Here is a 20272-nt window from a genome sequence, read left to right as displayed (position 1 = left end):
TCAGCCTCGCAAAGTTTTGGAATCACAGGCGTGAGCCACCGCGCCCGGCCATGCTTCTAATTTCCATCCCCGTTGCTGGAGGTAGTTACCACGGGAGTAAGGTTTTTTTCCCACCTGATGGTCATGTCAGTCAAGGAAATCTCCTCCCTCGACAGCGCCCCTAAATCCTTCTTTGGCTTTACCTTGTGTTCTAGTTTCTTCATCTATAAAGGCAATAATCGTTTCCATTTCGTGGGATTACTATTACGATTAGAGTCAACATGACAAGCGCTTTTTAAAATGTCTGGGTGGTATTAAGCCCTGTTTCAGTCTTGCTTAGTGTCAGCATTCTTCCAGTGGTGGTCTGGTGGGAGACTACATTTACCTGTTCTAATTTCGGACGAGATTCCACCTGTTCTTTAACCTCCAGCCATTTTTTCTTCGAGAAGGGGTCTCAAACTCGGCCTCCCAGCGTGGGCTTATAGGCGTGAGGCACCAAGCCCAGCTGCTCCAGTCTTCTTTTAACAAGACTCCCGGCAGGAGTTCCTGGCTTTGCTAGTGAATATGTGGGCTCTGGCTCCAACACTCACCCTCTCAAGATTGGGGTTCCATGGTCACACAAGACTGGAATGGTCTCCACTCCCATTTCGTATCTATAAAAATGGGCACAGAGCCAGGTGCGGTGGGTCACATCTGTAATCCCAGCACTTTGGGAAGCAGACGGGGGTGGATCATCTGAGGTCAGTAGTTCGAGACCAGCCTGGCCAACGTGGTGAAACCCTGTTTCTACTAACAATACAAAAATTAGCCGGGCGGTAGTGGCCCGCCCCTGCAATCCCAGCTACTGGGGAGGTTGAGGCAGGAGAATTGCTTGAACCTGAACGACAGTGGGACCCTGTCTCAAAATTTAAAAATAAAATGGGCACAGCAATTCCTACCCCGAGCTGTTCACTGATAATCAGACGCCGTAATTCGGTTTCAGAAAATGTTCAATGAACACTTAAAACACATTTATCTGTCAGAGGTAAAACGCTTTAATCTCAGAGCGCCCTTCCCAACTGCCGGTCCCCCAACCCCTCACTCTCTCCCCCACACCAGGGCCGGAGAGTGAGGCCCCCTGCCCCCCGCCTTGGGTGGACGAGGGCCCTTTAAGGCACCTGTGGAGGTGGGGAGCGAGGGTCGGGAGCTGGTACCATCCTGGATGCAGGGACGGGCTTCGATTGGCAGGCTGTTGTGGTGATGGATGGAACCAATGAAAGGGGGTGTCAGATGCAGGGACAGTTTGGGGCCATCCCTGAGGGAGTCAGGGGACAAGCTGTCAGGACTTGGGCAAAAACGACCCTAGCCCCTGTAGTGTAAAGAACGTAAATCGAAGGCCCCAGGCCAATTCTGGGAACAGGAGGGCTTGGCCATGCCCCCAGGAAGCTGGAGCTAATCAGGAGGGAGAACTCAAGCCCTTCACAAGATTCGAGCCAATCAAAAAAAAAAGCTGCCCAGCGACTAGGGGATGGAGCCAATGCCGTGCGAGCAAAGGCCTTGTCGCTAGGCAGAAAACAACGGAGTTGACCCGTTTAGGGCTTAGAACTGAGCGAGCCAATCCCTTAACAGAAGGAATCTGTCGCTGGGCAGAGAAAGGCGACAGACGCAATCGAGAAAAGGGACGTATCCCGCTCCTCGGCGCTGGAAGTCGCGGGCTGGAAGGGCAGCAGGGATTGGCAGAGACGAGTCAATCCTGGGGGACTCCCAGATCGGCCTCGGCTTGGCGGGCCCCGGGCATGGGGCGGGGACGTAGTGTGGGGTGGAGCGGACGCAGCCCGGGACGTTCCCGCCCCGGGCCTCAGTATTTCCGCTTCAGCTTCTGGAAGTCGCTGGTGTTAAGCCGCGGCCGTGGCAGGTCCCCGAAGACCTGGGTGTCCTCGGCCTCCCGCAACACCAGCGCGCGCATGCTCGCCGCGATGCGGTCCAGGTCGGGCGAGGAGGGCTGCGGGGACGGCAACGGGGCGAGGTCAGCGCCAGCATGGCCACCCCTGCACCCACACGCAGCCCGGGCGTGCACCCTGGCTCCAAGCCCACTCCTAGCACGTCCCCACCCTGCCACTTGTGCCCTGCGATGCCCACTGCCAGCAGTGCTCTTCCCCGTCTTGCTCTGCGTAGGAACACTTCTTACCTGGTTCAGACACCTCCTCCACGAAGCCTTCCTGCCCCTCCCCCGCTTCCCTTCGTGGCCTGGGACATTGCTTCCTACACATTGGAAGCGCTGTTGTCTGCTAGCCATTAAGGCTGTGTGCACTGTCTCATGTCTAAGGATCTGGGCTGGGGTTTCAGTCATGTTCCAATCAGACCTCTGCGGCCAACTAGCTGTGAGCAAGAGGTTTTGCTTCCCTAGGCCTCAGTCTCCCCTTCTGAGAAGTGGGGTAGGCAACAGGATCTCTGTGAGGGCTGAGACAATCAGCTGTTATTGCTGTACCATGTGGCCACTGCTGTACAGAAAGGATCCCTCCCTGTGTCAGCCCCCACCAAGGAGCGGTGCTGCCATTCTGCCTGCAGCTCCAGCACCTAGTCCTGCCTCCACTACAGGCCCGTCACCCTGAGCTGGGCCTGTCCCCTTGCAGGATGGGACCCAGAGACCCAGATCAGTAACTGGACCTGACCAGGGGGAGACCAGAGCATTCAATGAACTGTGTTGCCATGAGTCTCAAGCACAGAGAGCAGCAGCAGGGAGACCCTGTCTGCACCGAGCCTGGTTCCTGGTCTTCAGCGCCCACTGCCTCGTGGAGGGAGGTGAGATGGACATGATCACTGTGACTGCCGGTTTACACATGAGGACAGTGAGGTCTGAAAGCAGGGACTGTGGGGACCCAGGCCTCCTCCCTCAAAGCCCACAGCTCCTTCCTGAAAGGCAGCTGGATTCCAGTCCCAGCTCTGCCCCTCAGGGAAGTCACAGGTCCTCTCACTGCCTCAGTGAGGGGTGAGGAGGACCCACCCACGCTAGCCCAGCCCAGGAGCTTCAAACAGGGATGAACGGGACCAGGGGGTGGGACAAATTCTGCAAAGGGCCAGGAATGTGCAGGGTGGGGATGGGAGATGATCTGAACTCTCCAAGTCTCAGTTTCCCCATCTGGAGGGGATGCCAAAGTACCTCTGCCTTGCCCAGAGCAAGTGTTCTATAAATGGAGATGCTCCTGGAAAGGAGAGGGCTTCTCTGTAAGGCACTAGGACACACGGTAAGGCTGCAGTTGTTAAAACCGCAAGGCTTGGGCCCAAGAACTTGCTTCTTGAGTTTGAGGGGAGGATTCAGTCAGCTTATGGGTGGAAAGCAGCATCCATGCCAGAGGGCTTCCTGGAGGAAGCAGCTCAGAGCCCTTCCAGCTGCCCTCCCTACCTCCCCACATTTGCCCCTCACCGGCCCATTCTCCTCATCCGACGACCGTGCCTCTGTCCTCTTCTCCTTGAAGGCCCAGACGGGCACAGACACAGGCAGGGACTTGGCATACTGCTGTGTGGGCAGGGCTGAGGCTGGGGGGACTGAGCAGGTGGGGGGGCCAGTGGGGGTCTCCTCGCTCAGGCTGCCATCTGAAATCGAGGGTAAATTTCAGCTTCTGTCTGTGTCTTTGGGCCAGCTGCCCACCTCCAGGTAGGGAGGGGACCAGCCTAGGACACTCACCGTCTGTGCTCTCGGGGTCGGACTCACAGAAGGGGGGAAGGTCCTGGAGGGTGGCGTCCTCATCCATCACAAAGAGCCCTGTGGATGGTGTGAGTGAGGCCCGGGCCAGTGGGCGCCTGGCCATGCTCCGTGTGCCCTCCTCCCCGGCCCCGGCCCCAGCCACGGTCCCCGCCTCCCTGCTGAGACCCACTTCCTTCACCTCGAAACCCTTCCCCTAGCCACCTGCCTGGTCATCGGCAGAAACACACCCTCTACGCATCTGTCAGCTTCTCGGCTGCACACAACGTAGCTAACAGGAAACCGCTACGATCTTTGCGGGACGATGGGACTGAAAATACAGCCTGAGAGAAATATGGGATGACTGTGACCTCTGTTGACAAATGGAGACCTGGAGGCCCAGAGGGGTTAAGTCACTTGTCAGAGGTCCCATGGCTACTAAGGGACACCACCAGGATTTGAACTCGGGATGCCTGCCCTCCCCCTATGTGGATTTTCTCCCACAACAGGTAGGAGGCCGGCCATTAGTAATAACAACAGCCAGGCGCTGTGGCTCACGCGTGTAATCCCAGCTCTTAGGGAGGCAGAGGCGGGAGGATAGCTTGAGCCCAGGAGTTCGAGACCTGCCTGGGCAATATAGCGAGACCCCGTTATCCACAAAAAGGAAAAAAACAAAAAGAAAAAAAAAAAAAAAGGAATAACGACAAAAAAGGACCTCCTAGTTACCGATCAAACCCCTGCTCCCTCCTCAAAGCCGCAGTGTTACAACCCAGCCTCTGGAAGTATGCAACCCCCAAATGCCCCCACAACAGCTGAATGGTCCCTCCCCGGCTTCCTCAGACGTCGGCTGCATCCCTGACAACTCTTTCACTCCTATCTTGCCTTCCAGTCATTGTGGAAATGACTCTGGTTCTACTCATGCCCTGCTCCAGAGACCCCCGACCCTCATCGGGACTCCAATTCCTTGGCTAGAGCAGGAGCCCCTTGAGAAAAGGGCCCAAGTCTGCTCTGTGTCCCTGTGCCCACCACTCCCAGCACAGAGCTGGCTCCAGGACCAGTAAGGCTCAGAGCGGGGAAAGGACTGGCTTCAGATCACACAGCCAGTCCCAGGCAAGCCTGTCTGGCTGTGGGGTCCTGAGACCGAACGTCTATGGAAGTACTCAGGGCTAAGCAGGTCCCACCACCCCCGACCCCAGGAAAGCCTCCTGAGGGTACCTCGTCAAGCGCTGGGCAGCACCAGCCCCTGCGCCCGCCCTCTCACCTCCGTTATCGCCGACGTCCAGCCGCTCCCCGGAGGTCTCCGTCTCTGTGGGCTCATCCTCGTCCTCCTCGTTGTCCTCCCTGGCCAGGGCAGGCTGGGGCGGGCTGGGTGTGGGGTCGGGTGGCTGTGGTGCTGGCGGGGGTGCGGGAGGTCGGGCGGCAGCGGCAGCCCTGTGGGCCAGCGCGATGTCGTGGAGGCAGCGGCGCGCTGCCTCTGCCAGCGCTCCTCGGCCATGGGCAGCATAGGCACAGGGACCCGGGCGGGGCGGTGGAGGCGGGGCCGCGGTCAGCAGCACCAGCTCCGTGCCAGTCCGGGCCCGGAAGCGTTCAGCGGCCCCCACCACGGCCTCCCACAGCTCCTCGGGACGCCCCGATGCCATCCGCGCCCTGCGGCCAGAGCAGGACAGAGGGGGCTGAGGCTTGGCTGCCTCCACCACCCACCCAGGGTGTCCGCCTGTTCCCTGGATGGCACTCACCCCCTCCACCCACCTTGTCCCAGGGGTGCTGCGTGTCCTCCCCAAACCTGCTACTCCCCAGCTTCTCACCATCCAGCCCTCACAGGCCCAGGCCCTGGCGAGCCATCAGCCCCAGCCCATTCCTCCTGCCACCCCACTGCCTCCCCTTTGGCCCTGCCCTGGCCTCTGTGGGAGCCGCCAGCCCCATGTGAGCAGGGAGTACTGGAAAGGTGGGGATTTGCAGCAGAGAGGATGCTGAGAGGCAAACCCGCACCTGATTCTGAAGACTGAGCACAAAAAAGCAGGAAAGACAGGCACGGCGGCTCACGCCTGCAGTCTCAGCACCTTGGGAGGCCACGGCAGGCGGATCACTGAGCCCAGTAGTTCAAGATCAGCCTGGGCAACATGTTGAGATCCCGTCTCTATTTAAAAAAAAAAAAAAATTATCTGCTTTGACTCTTGTCATGGTGTCTAGAAAATTTGGAATTCCACGTGGGGCTTGCATTGACTGACAGGCGATGCCACCCTGTTCCATCACCCTGGCATCCAAGTCCCGGGGGGGTCCTTCTGCACCTGGAGATCCTGCTACTCCTCCAGAGTCCTCAGGACAGGGTCCCAGGCCTTCAGCCTGGCCCTGGAGGCCCCGTGTGTTCTGGCCATCCCCGGCTCCTGGGCCATCCTGCCTCCACAGCCTTCAGACAACATGGACCCCGCCCCCGCCACCTGGATCACTCATGCTCCGTTCCCCACCAACCTTCACTCACCCTAGGGTGGAAGAAACTTTCCCTCACCCCTAGATCCAGCCAGTCCCTTCCTTGGGGGGGGTCCCACCAAGTCTGAGTGGCCACTTCCCCAGCACACTTCCTTCCAGAGGGAACTAGCTGGTTCCATGACTGAAGCCTCAGCGAATCAGGGCTGAACAAAGGCAAGAAATGGTGCTGGGATTGTTCCGTGCAGGGAAATCCACGTGGCTTTTCCTACAAGACTGTTCTGGCAGGTCCTCTGTCGTCCCTGATCGCCCAGGGTGCATCAGATGACTTCAGGAGCCCATCCGATGCCCTGGGCTTCCTCCATGAGCACTCATGTCACCTAAGCTTGTGAGAGCTGTACCCCACTGCCTCTGTATCAGACTGTGAATTCCCCCGAAGTAAGGGATTTGTGTTCACAGGACAGGTCGGCCCCAAGCAGACAAGGCAGGGTGCATCTCCTTAGCTGGTGGGAAGATGGAGGGCAGGGTGGCTGGGTCCTTGCCCTGACTCTGTCTCAAACCTGCTGTGTGACCTTGGACTGCTCATTCACTATCCCTCTCTGTGCCTCATTTTCTTCCCCTTTAACCAGAGTGGCTGAGCCAGAGCTGTTGGGCTGAGGAAGAGGCTCCTTGGGGAGGCAGTGGCACACCATCACCGCAGGGATTCAGGCAGAGCTGTGGTCCAGCACGCCAGGGTGAAGGGAGCAAGGAGTCTGGGGTTGGAATGAAATTTGCAGGCCCTTTATGACTCACGATCGTGTTTGCTGAGCACCTATTCAGTGCTGGGATTCCACATCTGGCATCTCACCTCCTATCTGACTCACTCAGGGAGTTCAAAGCCCCGAGGGAACGAAGAGGTTTATCCAGCACTTCCCAGAAGCCATGCTGGGACCAAAAATGGGCTCAACCTTCTCATCCCACCCTTTTACCTACGCTATGAGGCAGGAGCTTTAGCTACAGCTCACCCCACTTTGCAGTCGCAAACTCAGGCCCAGGGACAGTCAGCACCTTGAAGGGCCCCACAACTGGAAGAGGGAGGGCTGGGACCTGGACTCCGACGATCTAATCCAGAGCCTGTTCTAAATCATGATTGCCATTCTACCTGCCTTTAGGAGGACAGATGTTGGCCAGGCACCATGGCTCACACCTGTAATCCCAGCACTTTGAGAGACTGAGGCTGGTGGATCATGAGGTAAGAAGTTCAAGACCAGCCTGACCAATATGGTGAAACCTGGTGTCTACTAAAAATACAAAAATTAGCTGGGTGTGGTGGTGCACACCTGTAGTCCCAGCTACTTGGGAGGCTGTGGCAGAAGCACTGCTTGAACCCGGGAAAGGAGGCTGCAGTGAGCCAAGATGGCACCACTGCATTCCAAGCCTGGGTGACAGAGCAAGACTCCGTCTCAAGAAAAAAAAAAAAAACAAAAAAAAACAGATCTCCTAATCTAGATGGCAAAATGAGGCTCAGAACTTAGGACACTGGCCAGAAAGCACACAGCTACACAGGGCACAAGTGGAGCTGAAACTGCTGACTGCCCAGTCCCAAAACCCCACTGAACTGGGGGGTACCCAGTGTCTCAAACACACCGCTCATGTCCTTCCCACCTGATGAAGGAGGAAACTGAGGCTCAAAGCAAGGAAGTGACTAGTCCAAAGTCAACTGCCTGCCCGTGCTAGGCCTGGGGCTCTCACTTCCATGGGCCCCCAGCCCCTAATGACATGCGGAGAAGAGGGGAAGCGGGGGTCTCAGAAGAGAATGTCAGGATGAAACTCCCTCCCTGTACTCAATCTTGGAGTAGCCACGAGACTGAAGAGAGTGAAAAGGGGTGAGTGGGTTGTGAGTGTTCCCCCAACTCAGGAGACATGAGCAAAAAGGACAGGGCGATTTCCACAGGCCTTTCTGCCGAGGTCCAGGGACACCCTGCAGTCTGTTCCCCGACAGAATAGCCAAGACCTGGGGGTCCTCCTTACCCTTCAGCTTCTAGAGGAGGTCCTGGCTCCTCCAAGGAGCTGAGAGTTGGAGGAAGAACCCGCCCCGATGGACGAGTCTCGTTTAAGATCAGGGAGAGATGAGAGGAAGGTGGGACGTGTTCCCCACAAGAGGGAGGGGGCACGATGTGGCTCTCCTCTTTGGATTCGGGGAGGAGAGAGGCGTGCTAAGGAGGAGAGGGGTCGAACCACCCCCCCGTCGAAATTTTAGTGCCCCTCACCCCAAGATATGAGGAACCCTAGCGTGCACGCGGTAGCCGTGGGTGGGGTGAGTGGGGCCAGGCTTGGCCGCCGAGAGACCTCCCAACCTCACCCGGGGTCCAAGGAGGATCCACTGGAAGAGGAAAAAAACAGGAAATCCCGCCCAGGCGGAGGCCAGGACCGGAAGTCCCGCCTTTGGACGGGTGAGGGGGCGCCCCGAGGCCCCCCGAGCCATCCCCAGACCCCGTGGACCTGGTCCACGGCCCAAGTAGGGATCCCAGGGGTTCTGGACATCGCAAGGTGAGGCTGTCTAGGATTTGCCTCGGGTCAGACAGGACGATTCCCACGGGCGATCCCCTTCCAGCGCTCAGCAAAGGGTCGCTGGCCGACCTCTCCCCTCTGATCTATGCAGGCCATACCCCTCCCGTGAGCCGCTCGCCCTCCCAGCGCCCCGCTGCCTCTGGACGGCCAAATCCTCCCCACACCGCGGTTCACAACGCCGCCTCCACTCACGTGCCCGTAGCCAGCATGGCCGGCCCGGCGCCGTCGCCGCCCTCAAAAGACATGGCGGCGCCTTGCGTCACGTCCGTGTAGTTACCTCGCCTCCTCTTCGCATACTCCGCCTCCCTTATCGGGGCCGCCCGAGATCAAGATGGCGGCCACAGGGGCTTCATCCGAACTAGTGGGCAATCGCGACAGCAGCGTGCCCATAAGAAAAATGGCGAAATAAAGGCTTTAATTTTCGCGCCTAGAGTATTTCCATTTGCCCCTAACAATAATGGCCGCCCTCATATGCTCATTCATGAATACAGTAAACGAAGGCAAGTAACCTGACGTCCCTCACCCCCAATAAACCTCTTCGATGAAAGTGGAGGAAATCGGTGCCCGTTAACAACATGGCAACCGACCGGGCTTAATCAGCCCATAGTGTATATGGGTTCTCTCTCCCTCCAACCTGCTCCCACATTCAGCACCAACGCTGGCAAAGATCCAACACGACAGCATTTCTTGCTTAGATTTGCCAGGCCTCAAGATGGCGGCTCAACCCGCTTTCTTGCGACGGTGACTCAGAAATTCGTCTGGGGCCGCTTCGTTTCCGGGGGCACTGACGGCTTCATCTCGTCATCCTGAGTCCCTCAGTGCCTCTTGTGGTGTACAGCTCCTCTCACCTCCTCTTCTCTTATCCGTTCTGCTCTTCCAGCACCTCGCTGTCGCGCAGAGATGGGACTGCCCCGCATTAACATGGCCTCAGCCGGCCTTAGGCCGTGCCCTCGAGCAAAATGGCACCTCCTTGGCTTCGATTCCAGCATACAATATGGAGAAGGAAGTAAGCGTTTGGAGGCGTGCTTGCCCCAAGTGGTGCAGCTCTCAGACCCTCCCACTTGTTTACTTCGTGGCGAGAGAGAGAACACTGCGCCTGCGCACACTCCGCGGCCAGCTCCACCTTCGGCGTCTGCGCCACGTGACTACGATTCGCCTTTGAGGTTCCAGTGGAATAACCCCTTTCTGAAAGATGGTTTCATCCACTCCGGCTCTAGAACGGGTCGGGGCGCTACCACTGTCCGGCCTGGAGGGGAACTGTTTTCTCCGGAAGTGACAACACGCTGACTCGGAAAAGGAGGAGGCGGGGCAGTGGGGCCTTCGGCGGCGGCTATGGAAGGAGCCGGCTACAGGGTAAGCACTGAGGGCGCTTTCCCTCGCTTCAGTCTATGCGAAACGCCCCGTCTAGTGGTCAGCTCCGCCCTCAGCCCTTGCGCGTGCTCCTGAGAGTTCGGCACGGCCTTGGCAAACACCGATCTCTCATAAACGCGCCGTCACCCTCCCGTCCATCACCCCATGGAAGACCCTCTCATGGCCCCGCCCCCGGCTCAGGCGTCTCCTTGGGCCCCGCCCCCTATGGAACGCACGCCCGCCTCCGAACGCTGGCTGGACCACTCTCCCCGCCCTGGTCCCGGGGCAATGGCTCTCCCGGCCCCGCCCCCTGAGGGTGGCTCCTCCCGGGGCCCGTCCCAATTGGCTCCCCTGGGCCGGTCCCCTCGCGTGTCGCCCTCGCTTGGGCCCCAAATCTCGCTGGTTCCCCCCAACCCAGGTGGTTTTTGAGAAGGGCGGAGTGTACCTGCACACCAGCGCTAAGAAGTATCAGGATCGAGACTCCCTCATCGCTGGTGTCATCCGTGTCGTGGAAAAGGTGCGCTGGGAGGGAGCAGGGCTCGTGCCCGCTCCGAGCGGGATGCAGGCGCTCTGGGATGCAGGCGGCAACTGGAGGAGTTTGGTCTGGCGCTCAGCAGAGGGACCTGAGGAAGGCTGGGGGTGGGAACTGGAATGAGGGGCGGGGCTTTGAAAGGCACAGGGTAGAAACCGGGAAAGTTTGGAAATTTGCAACGGAAAGTTTTGGGAATGTGGTTTAGGTAACGCCTCTAACCGCTCCTCCCTCCTTCCCCTAGGACAATGACGTCCTCCTGCACTGGGCTCCTGTAGAGGAGGCTGGAGAGTCTACCCAAATCCTTTTCTCCAAGAAGGTAGGCTCCACCCCCTTTGTCCTTCTCCACTCGCTTTTTTTTTTTTTTTTTTTAAAGACGGGGTTTCACCATGTTGGCCAGGCTGGTCTTGAACTCCTGACCTCAGGTGATCCGCCTGCCTTGGACTCCCAAAGTGCTGAGATTATAAAGCATGAGCCACCACACCCAGCCTGTGGAGGGTTTTTGTGGGGAATGAGACCTCCATTGGAGCTGTCGAGTTCCACCCAGGGTCAGGAAGTCAACTCAGCACCACAGAGCTACTGACCAGACACTGGAAGATTGAGCTGGCCACCCATGCTGCCCCAGGGCAGGAGGATGAAGATGAAGATGAGTCTTTACCTCCTTGCTCCACAGCTAAACACAGCCAAGGCACCCGGAAATTGTCTTAAGTCATTTCTGCTTTTCAGGTGTGCCTGCCTGTGATTGGTAGAATTTGTCTTGTGTTTCAGATTCTATGTGCAAGGAAACCTGGGAAATGTGGTTTTTTTTTAGAGTCTCACTATCTCAAAGGGTGGAAAGTGGTATCTTACCGTAATTTTGTTTTGTATTGTCCTAATGAATACCAACAATGTACATTAAGCACTCTACAGTCTGACTGCAGAGCCCCCTGCCATGTCGCATGGACTTACCCCATGCACCAGGAGACGTGGGGTCAAGTCCTGGCTCTCTCTGGCTGCACTGGGTGACCCTGAGCAAGTGCTGTACCTTCTTTGTGCCTCAGTTTCCCTCTTTGGTCACTGGGGCTATCTTCCAGGGTAGCCTCAAGGCTCAGATCTGGAAACTGAATCCACAGCCCCTTACTGTCTGCTCCTTTCTTCCCCAAAGGACTCCAGTGGGGGTGACTCCTGCACTTCTGAGGAGGAACCCACCTTTGATCCCGGCTATGAACCTGACTGGGCCGTCATCAGCACTGTGCGGCCACAGCCCCGCCACTCAGAGCCCACGAGAGGTAGGCTGAGGAGGTGGCCCTTGGGAGGCCTGTGTGGGCCAGGTAGGACACATGTTGCTCTCAGTGGTCATGGCCCCAAGGGTTTTGCTGCCCACAGTCAAGAAGGCCACCAGTCACCACCTTCCAGTCCCAGGAGCATGGACGTGAATGGGGGTACAGGACTGTCCCAGCCCAGGGCAGCATGACCAGTGTCTCTGATGTTGCAGCCTTGCTCATCCTGCTGGGCTCCCACACGAGGCCTGCCTCTGAGATTCGAGGCTGTGGGGGCAACAGATGCAGCCACTCAGGGTGATTTGCACCATCCTGGGGTCACACAGGGTTCAGGGGACATCTAGAGAAGGCACATGGCCCCTCCGGGGAATGGAGACCCCTTCCAGCAAGAGGTGATGCCAGAGCTTGGCGCTGAGGGACACTTGAGAGTCTTCTCTTCTGGCAGAGAGAGTAGCCCGTGCAAGTCAGAGGCAGGCGGCCCTGGTGTGTTTAGGGAGCCGCTGGCCTTTGTTGTAGCTCAAGTGTGGGATTTGGAGTGAAGAAGGGTGGGAGGTAAGATAGGCGGGGAAAAGGGGAGGACTTGAGGGGCCTCAAGTGCCAGGTTCAGGAATAGGTCCTTACCCTGCCGGTCAGGGGGTGTCTAGGAAGGTTCTGGAACAGGCATATGTCCACTGGGCTCCCTTCGCATCTTACTCTTTTGTGCTTCCGAGGAATGTGAGGCCAGAGGCCAGGGGGTGGCCGGTGGCGGGGCCCTCAGGAGATACCTGTGCCGAAGGGACATCCTGGGGTGAGGTTGATAAGGCCGACTCTGGCCTCCCACACCTCCCCCAGCATAGCGCTGTCTCCCTAGGTGCAGAGCCCAGCTCCCCGCAGGGCTCCTGGGCCTTCTCGGTGAGTCTGGGGGAGCTCAAGTCCATCCGCCGCTCCAAGCCGGGCCTCAGCTGGGCCTACCTGGTTCTGGTGACCCAGGCCGGAGGCTCCCTGCCTGCTTTGCACTTCCACCGCGGGGGCACCCGTGCCCTGCTCCGTGTCCTCAGCCGCTACCTGCTGTTGGCCAGGTGAGCTCTTTCCCAGTGCTGGGCCTTTAACTGGGCCCAGCCCTCCCTGGCTGCTGCGTGATCCCTTGCAGCTGTGAAAGAAACACGACTCGCACTGATTTAAAGGAAAGCAAAGAGAGTTGACCAGTACATGTAACTGAGAAATCAAAGGGAAGTGTTGATTTCAGACAGGACACAGGTCCTAAAATGTTGGAAACAGTTACCCTTTTTCCCTCTGAGTTTGTCATTCTCTGGGCCCCCAGCATCCCTGGCCTAACAACCCCACTGGATAGAAAGCACCTCTTTCCCCACGTTCCAAAAAGATCCCAGAGCTGCCTCTCATTGGCTTGTCCCTGAGTCAGTCACCGTGGCCCAGAAGGTGAAAGGCCCTCATTGGCCAGGCCCGAGTCATGTGCCCACCACTGGGATCCAGCTCTGGTCCCCCTGTAACAGCATCCCCGTAAATGAGGGATTCTCCAGAGCTGGTTGGGATGCTGCGCGAGCACAGCCAGCCTGGGACACTGAGCCCCTACCTGTGCATCACCTGTGCGTCACCTCCCACCTCCCAGCTCCCCGCAGGACTCCCGCCTCTACCTTGTCTTCCCCCACGACTCCTCTGCCCTCTCCAACTCCTTCCACCACCTGCAGCTCTTTGACCAGGACAGCTCCAATGTGGTGTCTGTGAGTGTCCTGGGCACCAGACCTGGCGGGTGTGGGCAGGGAGGGACAAGAAGGGGTGGGCCGTGACCTCCCTTTGGCCTCGTCCCCAGCGCTTCCTGCAGGATCCCTACTCCACCACCTTTAGCAGCTTCTCCCGAGTGACCAACTTCTTCCGGGGTGCCCTGCAGCCGCAGCCCGAGGGAGCCTCCTCCGACCTTCCCCTGCCGCCCGATGATGAGCCTGAGCCTGGGTTCGAGGTCATTTCCTGTGTGAGTAGTGAGTGGACCCTCCCTGTCAGCTCTAGCCGTGTCTCCTGGATGCATGACTTCATTTCGCTGGGTCTCAGTTTCCTCCTTGGTAAACCGGGGATGGTAATGGGACCGCCTCAGGGTGCATAAGGACAGCTCGGCCATGCACAGTGAGCACCTGCTTGCTCTTATTATTGGGGCACCCCTCCTAACTGGGGGGTGACTTGGCTGCTCAGCCCCGGGCAAGGCTGCTGCCTGCCCCTGAATGTTAGTCATCCAAAAGCTAAGAAGTGCTCTGAGGCCAGGCGTGGTGGCTCATGCCTGTAATCCCAGCACTTTGGGAGCCTGAGGCAGGCGGATCATGAAGTCAGGAGATCAAGACCATCCTGGCCAACATGGTGAAATCTCATCTTTACTAAAAATACAAAAATTAGCCAGTTGTGGTGGCGCATGCCACCATGCACCCAGCTACTCAGGAGGCTGAGGCAAGAGAATGGCTTAAACCCAGGAGGCAGAGCCTGAAGCCAGCTGAGATTGTGCCACTGCACTCCAGCCTGGGTGACTGAGCCAGGCTCCGTCTCAAAAAAAAAAAAAGAAATGCTCTGTGCTGGTGGACTGAAGCTGCCCCACTGAGCCCCGGGCTCATTTGCCTTCCACCCATAGGTGGAGCTGGGGCCTCGGCCAACTGTGGAGCGGGGCCCTCCAGTCACAGAGGAGGAGTGGACGCGCCACGTGGGCCCTGAGGGCCGCCTGCAGCAGGTCCCTGAGCTGAAGAACCGGATCTTCTCGGGTGTGAGTGTCAGGGCAGGTGGGAGGATGGGCCAGGGCCGGAACAAGGGCCCACTGAGCTGTCCGTCCCCTCGCATCCCCAGGGTCTGAGCCCCGGCCTGCGGCGCGAGGCGTGGAAGTTTCTCCTGGGGTACCTCAGCTGGGAGGGCACAGCAGAGGAGCACAAGGCCCATGTACGCAAGAAAACGTGAGTCCTCAGGAGGCCCTGCCCTGCCAGGCATAACATCTGGCACCTCCTAGGGCACCAGTGGGCAAGTTCTGTGGATGCTGGTTGTGAGCCCACTGTATCTGGGCACCATCCTGAGCCTGTGGAATATGGCAATGAACAAGCCAGACCCGTCCTCACCCCTGTATGATCTGTCTTCTGTCTCCATTGCAGTTTTCATTCCTGTGTCATACTGTTCTAATGATCACAGTTTTGCAGCATGTTTTATAACCTAAGGAGGGCCTATCTTTCCTCATTCCTGGTGTAGGTAATGTACCCACCGGGCTCTGAGGATGCAGCAGTGCTGGACAGTTCCCTGTCCCTGGTACCCTATCCAGCGGTGGGGAGGGGTGTGTGTGTGACAGATTTTCACCAAAAGCCCACAAGGATTTCTATGGAGTGAGAGGTGTAGTAGGAAGGTGAAGCATAAGGGATGGTGGCAAGAATGACGAGGTGACCTGCTTGGGTCTGTGTGGTCAGGGAGGGGCTCTGCAGGGCTGACCAGGGAGGTGGCGCCAGGCCGGGAGGTCTCCCAGTGCTGGAGAGAGTGGCAGTCTCACATCTCACTTCCCTCCACCCCTCAGGGACGAGTATTTCCGCATGAAGCTGCAGTGGAAATCTGTGAGCCCCGAGCAGGAGCGGAGAAACTCACTCCTGCACGGATATCGAAGCCTCATCGGTCGGTGTCAGGGTGGTGCTTAGGGTAGATGGGAGCAGGGAACAGCAGGAGGGCCTCGGGCACCGGTGCGAGGGGGAGATACAGGGGGCCCCCTGCCTCCCAAGACCAGGGAGTGGGCATCTGGGAGGGAAGCAGCACGGACCGTGGGGGAGTGGCCCCAGGGAGCAAGGCTCCTGAAGGGATGGGGAAGAAGAGGAGCTGGCTGCCTTGGGCCCAGTCTCAGCTCTGTCAACGATGCCTCATGATCTTGGCAAGTGACTTTGCCTCCCTGGGCTTCAGTTTCCCCCGCTGTGGGAGGTTATAGCCAGCTGGTGGGCAGGAGGCCTGGTGCCTCGAAGCAGGAGCGTCAGTGATGGTTTCTAGAACCAGCTCCGCTTCTCCCCCTGGAGCGAGTGCTGCGCTGGGGGCTGGCCCTGGTGGCCAGCAGGGACGGGCCCTTCTACTCTTCTTACCTTTGCACCCTGCGCCTGGTCCCCGCAGAGAGAGACGTGAGCCGCACTGACAGGAACAACAAGTTCTACGAGGGTCCCGAGAACCCGGGGCTGGGCCTGCTGAATGACATCCTCCTCACCTACTGCATGTACCACTTCGACCTTGGTGGGCGCCAGGCCAGAGGCGGGGCAGGGCCGGGCAGGGCCAGGGGAGCGCTGCGGGCCTGGCTGTAGCCTGACCCCTTGTCTCCTCAGGCTACGTCCAGGGCATGAGTGACTTGCTCTCCCCGATCCTCTACGTCATTCAGAACGAGGTGGATGCCTTCTGGTGTTTCTGTGGCTTCATGGAGCTCGTGGTGAGGCTTGGGTCAGGGGTGGGACTCAGGCCCATGGAGCGATCCGGGGGCCTGGCACCTCACGGAGCCTGCTTCCATCTCACAGCAAGGGAACTTTGAAGAGAGCCAGGAGACCATGAAGCGGCAACTTGGGTGCCTGCTGCTGCTCCTGAGGGTGCTGGATCCCCCGCTCTGTGACTTCCTGGGTATGTCTCTCGGGCAGGTGGGCAGGAGCCAGTGGGGCCATAGACCTGGACAGAGTCTCTGGTAGCAGCCACAGGTGGCGTTCTGGACACCGGGTCCTGATCCAAAAAAGAGAAACATCCCCACGCGACCTAGAATATAGAGGCAGAATTGCTGTTTGAAGCAAAACGTCACCAAATGCAGACACGCAGGCACGCTGGCTCATCCACCCTCATGCTCACCTCCGTCCTGTTTGGCCTTTACCTGTGGCTTAACCTGCTGGGTACTTTACAGAAATAAGGACCTGGGCGTTCCTGCCACTTCTTATCTCCACCGGACTGTGGCTCACCTTGAACCAGGAATCAGAAACTGGTTCTCTGGGCCCTAAGGCTGGAGGTGCTGCATCCTGGCTTTAGTGTTTTTTATTCTTCACCCGGGCACGGTGGCTCACGCCTGTAATCCCAGCACTTTGGGAGGCCAAGGCAGGCAGATCACCTGAGGTCGGGAGTTCAAGACCAGCCTGACCAACATGGAGAAACCCTGTCTCTACTAAAAATAGAAAATTAGCCGGGCATGGTGGTGCATGCCTGTGATTCCCAGCTATTTGGAAGGCTGCAGCAGGAGAATCACTTGAACCTGGGAGGCGGAGGTTGCTGTGAGCCAAAATGGTGCCACTGCACTCCAGCCTGGGCAACAAGAGCAAAACTCTCTCAAAAAAAGGAAAAAAAAATTTATTCTTCATTACTTGGTCAGTGTAAAAACTGCAGGAAATTCAGATGAAAAAAAAAGTAAGGCTGGGTGTGGCGGTTCACACTTGTAATCTCAGTGCTTTGAGAGGCTGAGGTGGGAGGATTACTTGAGCCAAGGATTTTGAGACCAGCCTGGGCAACATTGGGAGAACAGAAAAAATGGAGAAACTACAAAAATAATTTAAAAATTAGCCTGGGCACAATGTAATCCCAGCACTTGGGGAGGCCGTTCAGGCGGATCACTTGCGACCAGGAGTTCCAGACCAGCCTGGGCAACAGAGCAAAACTCTTGTCTCTACTAAAAATACAAAAAAAAATTAGCCAGCTATGGTGGCACATGTAATCCCAGCTACTGGTGAGGCTGAGGCACAAGAATCAGAGGTGATGGTTAGCAGTCAGCAGAGACTGTGCCACTGCACTCTAGCCTGGGAAACAGAGTCGGGGTGGTGGGGGAAGGCCAGCTGTGGTAGCTCATGCCTGTAATCCAGCACTTTGGGAGGCCAAAGTGGGTGGATCAGGAACACCTGAAGTCAGGAGTTTGAGACCAGCCCGGCCAGCATGGTATGAAACCCCATGTCTACTAAAAATACAAAAGCTGGGCTTGGTGCACGCCTGTAGTCCCAGCTACTCAGGAGGCTGAGGCAGGAGAATCCCTTGAGCTGAGGTCGCACCACTGCACTTCAGTCTGGGCAACAGAGCGAGCCTCTGTCTCAAAAGAAAGAAAAAAGCAAGTTCAAGTTGCTGTTGATAACATTATTCTTTTTGAGTGCAGATTGTCATGATAATAAGTTACTTATTTATGGACATTTCCTCACTGACGCCTTAGGACCCCCAGGAAGGGAACTGAGATACTCTGGTCTCATCTTACTGATGAGGAAACTAAGTCATGAAGAGCCTCACTCCCTGGGGCTGAAGGAGAGGCCACCTCTGTGTCATTCAGAGTCTTCTCAAACAGCACTTTTCTTGACTGCATGCTGTTCTGTCCACCTGCAAGATGTGGCAGAACTGATTTAACTTCACCTGCTGGAGATTCAGGTTCTTTGCAGTTTTTTTTTGTTTTGAGATGGAGTCTCGCTCTGTCACCCAGGCTGGAGTGCAATGGCTTGATCTTGGCCCACTACAACCTCTGCCTCCCAGGTTCAAGCGATTCTCCTGCCTCAGCCTCCCAAGTAGCTGGGACTACAGGCGAGTGCCACATGCCTGGCTAATTTTTGTATTTTTAGTAGAGATGGGGTTTCGCCATGTTGGCCAGGCCGGTCTTGAACTCCTGACGTAGGTGATCCACCCACCTTGGCCTCCCAAAGTGCTGGGGTTACGGACGTGAGCCACCCCACCCAGCCCTCAGCTTACATTCTTGCTAATAAAAATTTGTATCTGGGCGTGCCAGTTTCCTTAGTTCTCACCAGCAGCAGGCACTGAGGTCTGTTTCCTCCGGTGTGCTGGGCGCCCTGCCTCCCTTCCATGTCCGTGGAAGATGTGGAAGTATAATAACACTTCTTCTTCTGGAAAGTGGGACGAAGGAGGGCAAGGTCCGGATTCAGAGCTGCTCCTGCCTCACCCCCGTGGGTCCCAAGCCTGGCATAAGTCTCATGCCTAGACTTGGGGAGGGTCCTCCAGCCAGGATGGCTTCTTAGACTCTCAGTCCCAGCGCTGGACAAGGCTGAGTGGGCTCCATGTCCTCCTCAGATTCCCAGGACTCTGGTTCTCTCTGCTTCTGCTTCCGGTGGCTGCTGATCTGGTTCAAGAGGGAATTCCCCTTCCTGGATGTCCTTCGGCTGTGGGAGGTGGGCCAGCCAGTTTTGGGAGGGAGGCCTGAAGGGGTGGGCTCTGTCACCTGTGGGAGAGGATGGGAGGCTGGGCGGAGAGGGGCAGACCCTGGTGGGACCTCAGGCCCAGGCTGGGCCATGACCCCTCCCTCCCTCTGTCCCGCACCCCCAGGTACTGTGGACAGGGCTCCCTGGCCCCAATCTGCACCTGCTGGTGGCCTGCGCCATCCTGGACATGGAGCGGGACACCCTCATGCTGTCCGGCTTCGGCTCCAATGAGATCCTCAAGGTGAGGTGCCGGCTCCCTCCTGTGCCCCTCCGCTCTCCGCCCCCCCACAGCCCACCCAGAGCTGGGCGCGTCCAGGGCCGCCTTAACCCCGGGGAGCAGGCGCTCAATGTGGGATTATTGAAAGCCTGGTTAGCTGAGAGCGCCGCCGGGGTGGGGCCGCATGGGTTTCTCTCCTGCTCCATCCCTTGCCTGCTCCCAGCAAGGTCCTCACAGGGCAGGTGGGTGGGGACCTGCTCTCCCCCAGTACGTGCTCAGAATGCTCCCGGAGGCCTGAGAAGCATGACTCCCCCAGCCCCCAGCGCGCCTCCGAGCCCCCAGAGGGCCAGCCGGTGTGTCTTCATTGTTCCCCAGCACGAGGCACAGAGTGGGCGCTCGGGCGGAGGTGGCTGAGTGCTGGCTGGCGCCTGACCCACCCCCTCCTGCAGCACATCAACGAGCTGACTATGAAGCTGAGCGTGGAGGACGTGCTGACGCGCGCCGAGGCCCTGCACCGCCAGCTGACCGCCTGCCCCGTGAGTGCCCGCCCGCCCCGCAGCGCCCCCGCCCGAACCCCGCCCCTATCTCACCGTCACCTTCTGCTTTCCGCCGCCCTCGCCCTGCGCTTCTAGGAGCTGCCCCACAACGTGCAGGAGATCCTGGGGCTGGCACCGCCCGCAGAGCCCCACAGCCCCTCGCCCACCGCGTCTCCCCTGCCGCTGTCGCCCACCCGGGCCCCGCCCTCCCCGCCGCCCCCCGCGGACACAGCCCCGCAGCCCGACAGCAGCCTGGAGATCTTGCCGGAGGAGGACGACGGCGCTGACTCCTAACCCCGCCAGGCAGCCTCGCTCTGCACAGGCACTTTAGCCCGCGCCGGAGGCCAGGGACACCTGTGAGGGGGCGGGTGCGCTCCGCCCCCGGCCGCCGCCGCCCTCCTGATAAGCTGGCTTCATTAAACTGACACTTCTCTTGTGCAGTTGGCTTCATGTTAGTGGGGGGAAGCTGCCACGTGGGCTCCGACCTTGGTGGGGATTGTGGCTCGGCAGAGCCTAGGGTGAATGACTGGGGTTTGTGAAGGCAGGGCTGCCAGAGTTGCCTGATTTGATTTGTTTTATGAGATGGAGTCCTGCTCTGTCACCCAGGCTGGACTGCAGTGGCAGATCTCGGTTCACT

At 58.3% G+C, this 20272-nt stretch overlaps 2 protein-coding genes and 1 long non-coding RNA gene across 5 annotated transcripts; 1 reads left to right on the top strand and 2 right to left on the bottom strand.

Moving 5' to 3' along the window:
• Window positions 1–996: 996 nt before the first annotated feature.
• On the bottom strand, window positions 997–8794 carry AKT1S1 (AKT1 substrate 1). The gene is made up of 6 exons (XM_012461144.3): window positions 8713–8794; window positions 5630–5777; window positions 4902–5287; window positions 3644–3721; window positions 3383–3552; window positions 997–1960 (listed from the first exon to the last, which is right to left on the bottom strand). Exons 3-6 carry the CDS (start codon window positions 5278–5280, stop codon window positions 1817–1819), a joined length of 771 nt encoding a protein of 256 aa, XP_012316567.1. The 5' UTR covers window positions 5281–5287; window positions 5630–5777; window positions 8713–8794; the 3' UTR covers window positions 997–1816.
• A 969-nt stretch (window positions 8795–9763) lies between these two features.
• On the top strand, window positions 9764–20075 carry TBC1D17 (TBC1 domain family member 17). Of its 2 annotated transcripts, XM_021668557.2 has the most exons (17): window positions 9764–9967; window positions 10383–10481; window positions 10738–10812; window positions 11638–11761; window positions 12603–12810; window positions 13359–13470; window positions 13560–13718; window positions 14361–14489; window positions 14570–14673; window positions 15276–15370; window positions 15851–15967; window positions 16057–16157; window positions 16243–16342; window positions 18755–18852; window positions 19007–19123; window positions 19549–19635; window positions 19732–20075. In XM_021668557.2, exons 1-17 carry the CDS (start codon window positions 9947–9949, stop codon window positions 19927–19929), a joined length of 1944 nt encoding a protein of 647 aa, XP_021524232.2. In that variant the 5' UTR covers window positions 9764–9946; the 3' UTR covers window positions 19930–20075. The 2 variants fall into 2 exon arrangements, with proteins under 2 accessions (XP_021524232.2, XP_064237093.1); XM_064381023.1 differs by lacking the exon at window positions 19732–20075 and having other exon boundaries at window positions 9767–9967; window positions 19475–19563.
• On the bottom strand, window positions 10350–14258 carry LOC135276731 (uncharacterized). 2 transcript variants are annotated; one of them, XR_010344240.1, is made up of 4 exons: window positions 13384–14258; window positions 12374–12881; window positions 11442–12019; window positions 10350–10597 (listed from the first exon to the last, which is right to left on the bottom strand). It is a non-coding gene; the product is annotated as an uncharacterized LOC135276731 (long non-coding RNA). The 2 variants fall into 2 exon arrangements; XR_010344239.1 differs by having other exon boundaries at window positions 10350–12019.
• Window positions 20076–20272: the final 197 nt, after the last annotated feature.

The sequence above is a fragment of the Aotus nancymaae genome, unplaced genomic scaffold (genome assembly GCF_030222135.1).
Source record: "Aotus nancymaae isolate 86718 unplaced genomic scaffold, 86718_ANA_hifiasm-v0.15.2.pri h1tg000028l, whole genome shotgun sequence".
Taxonomy (NCBI): Eukaryota; Metazoa; Chordata; class Mammalia; order Primates; family Aotidae; genus Aotus; species Aotus nancymaae.
The sequence above is the reverse complement of the archived record's forward strand: the minus strand, read 5'-3'. Positions and strand labels throughout refer to the sequence as shown.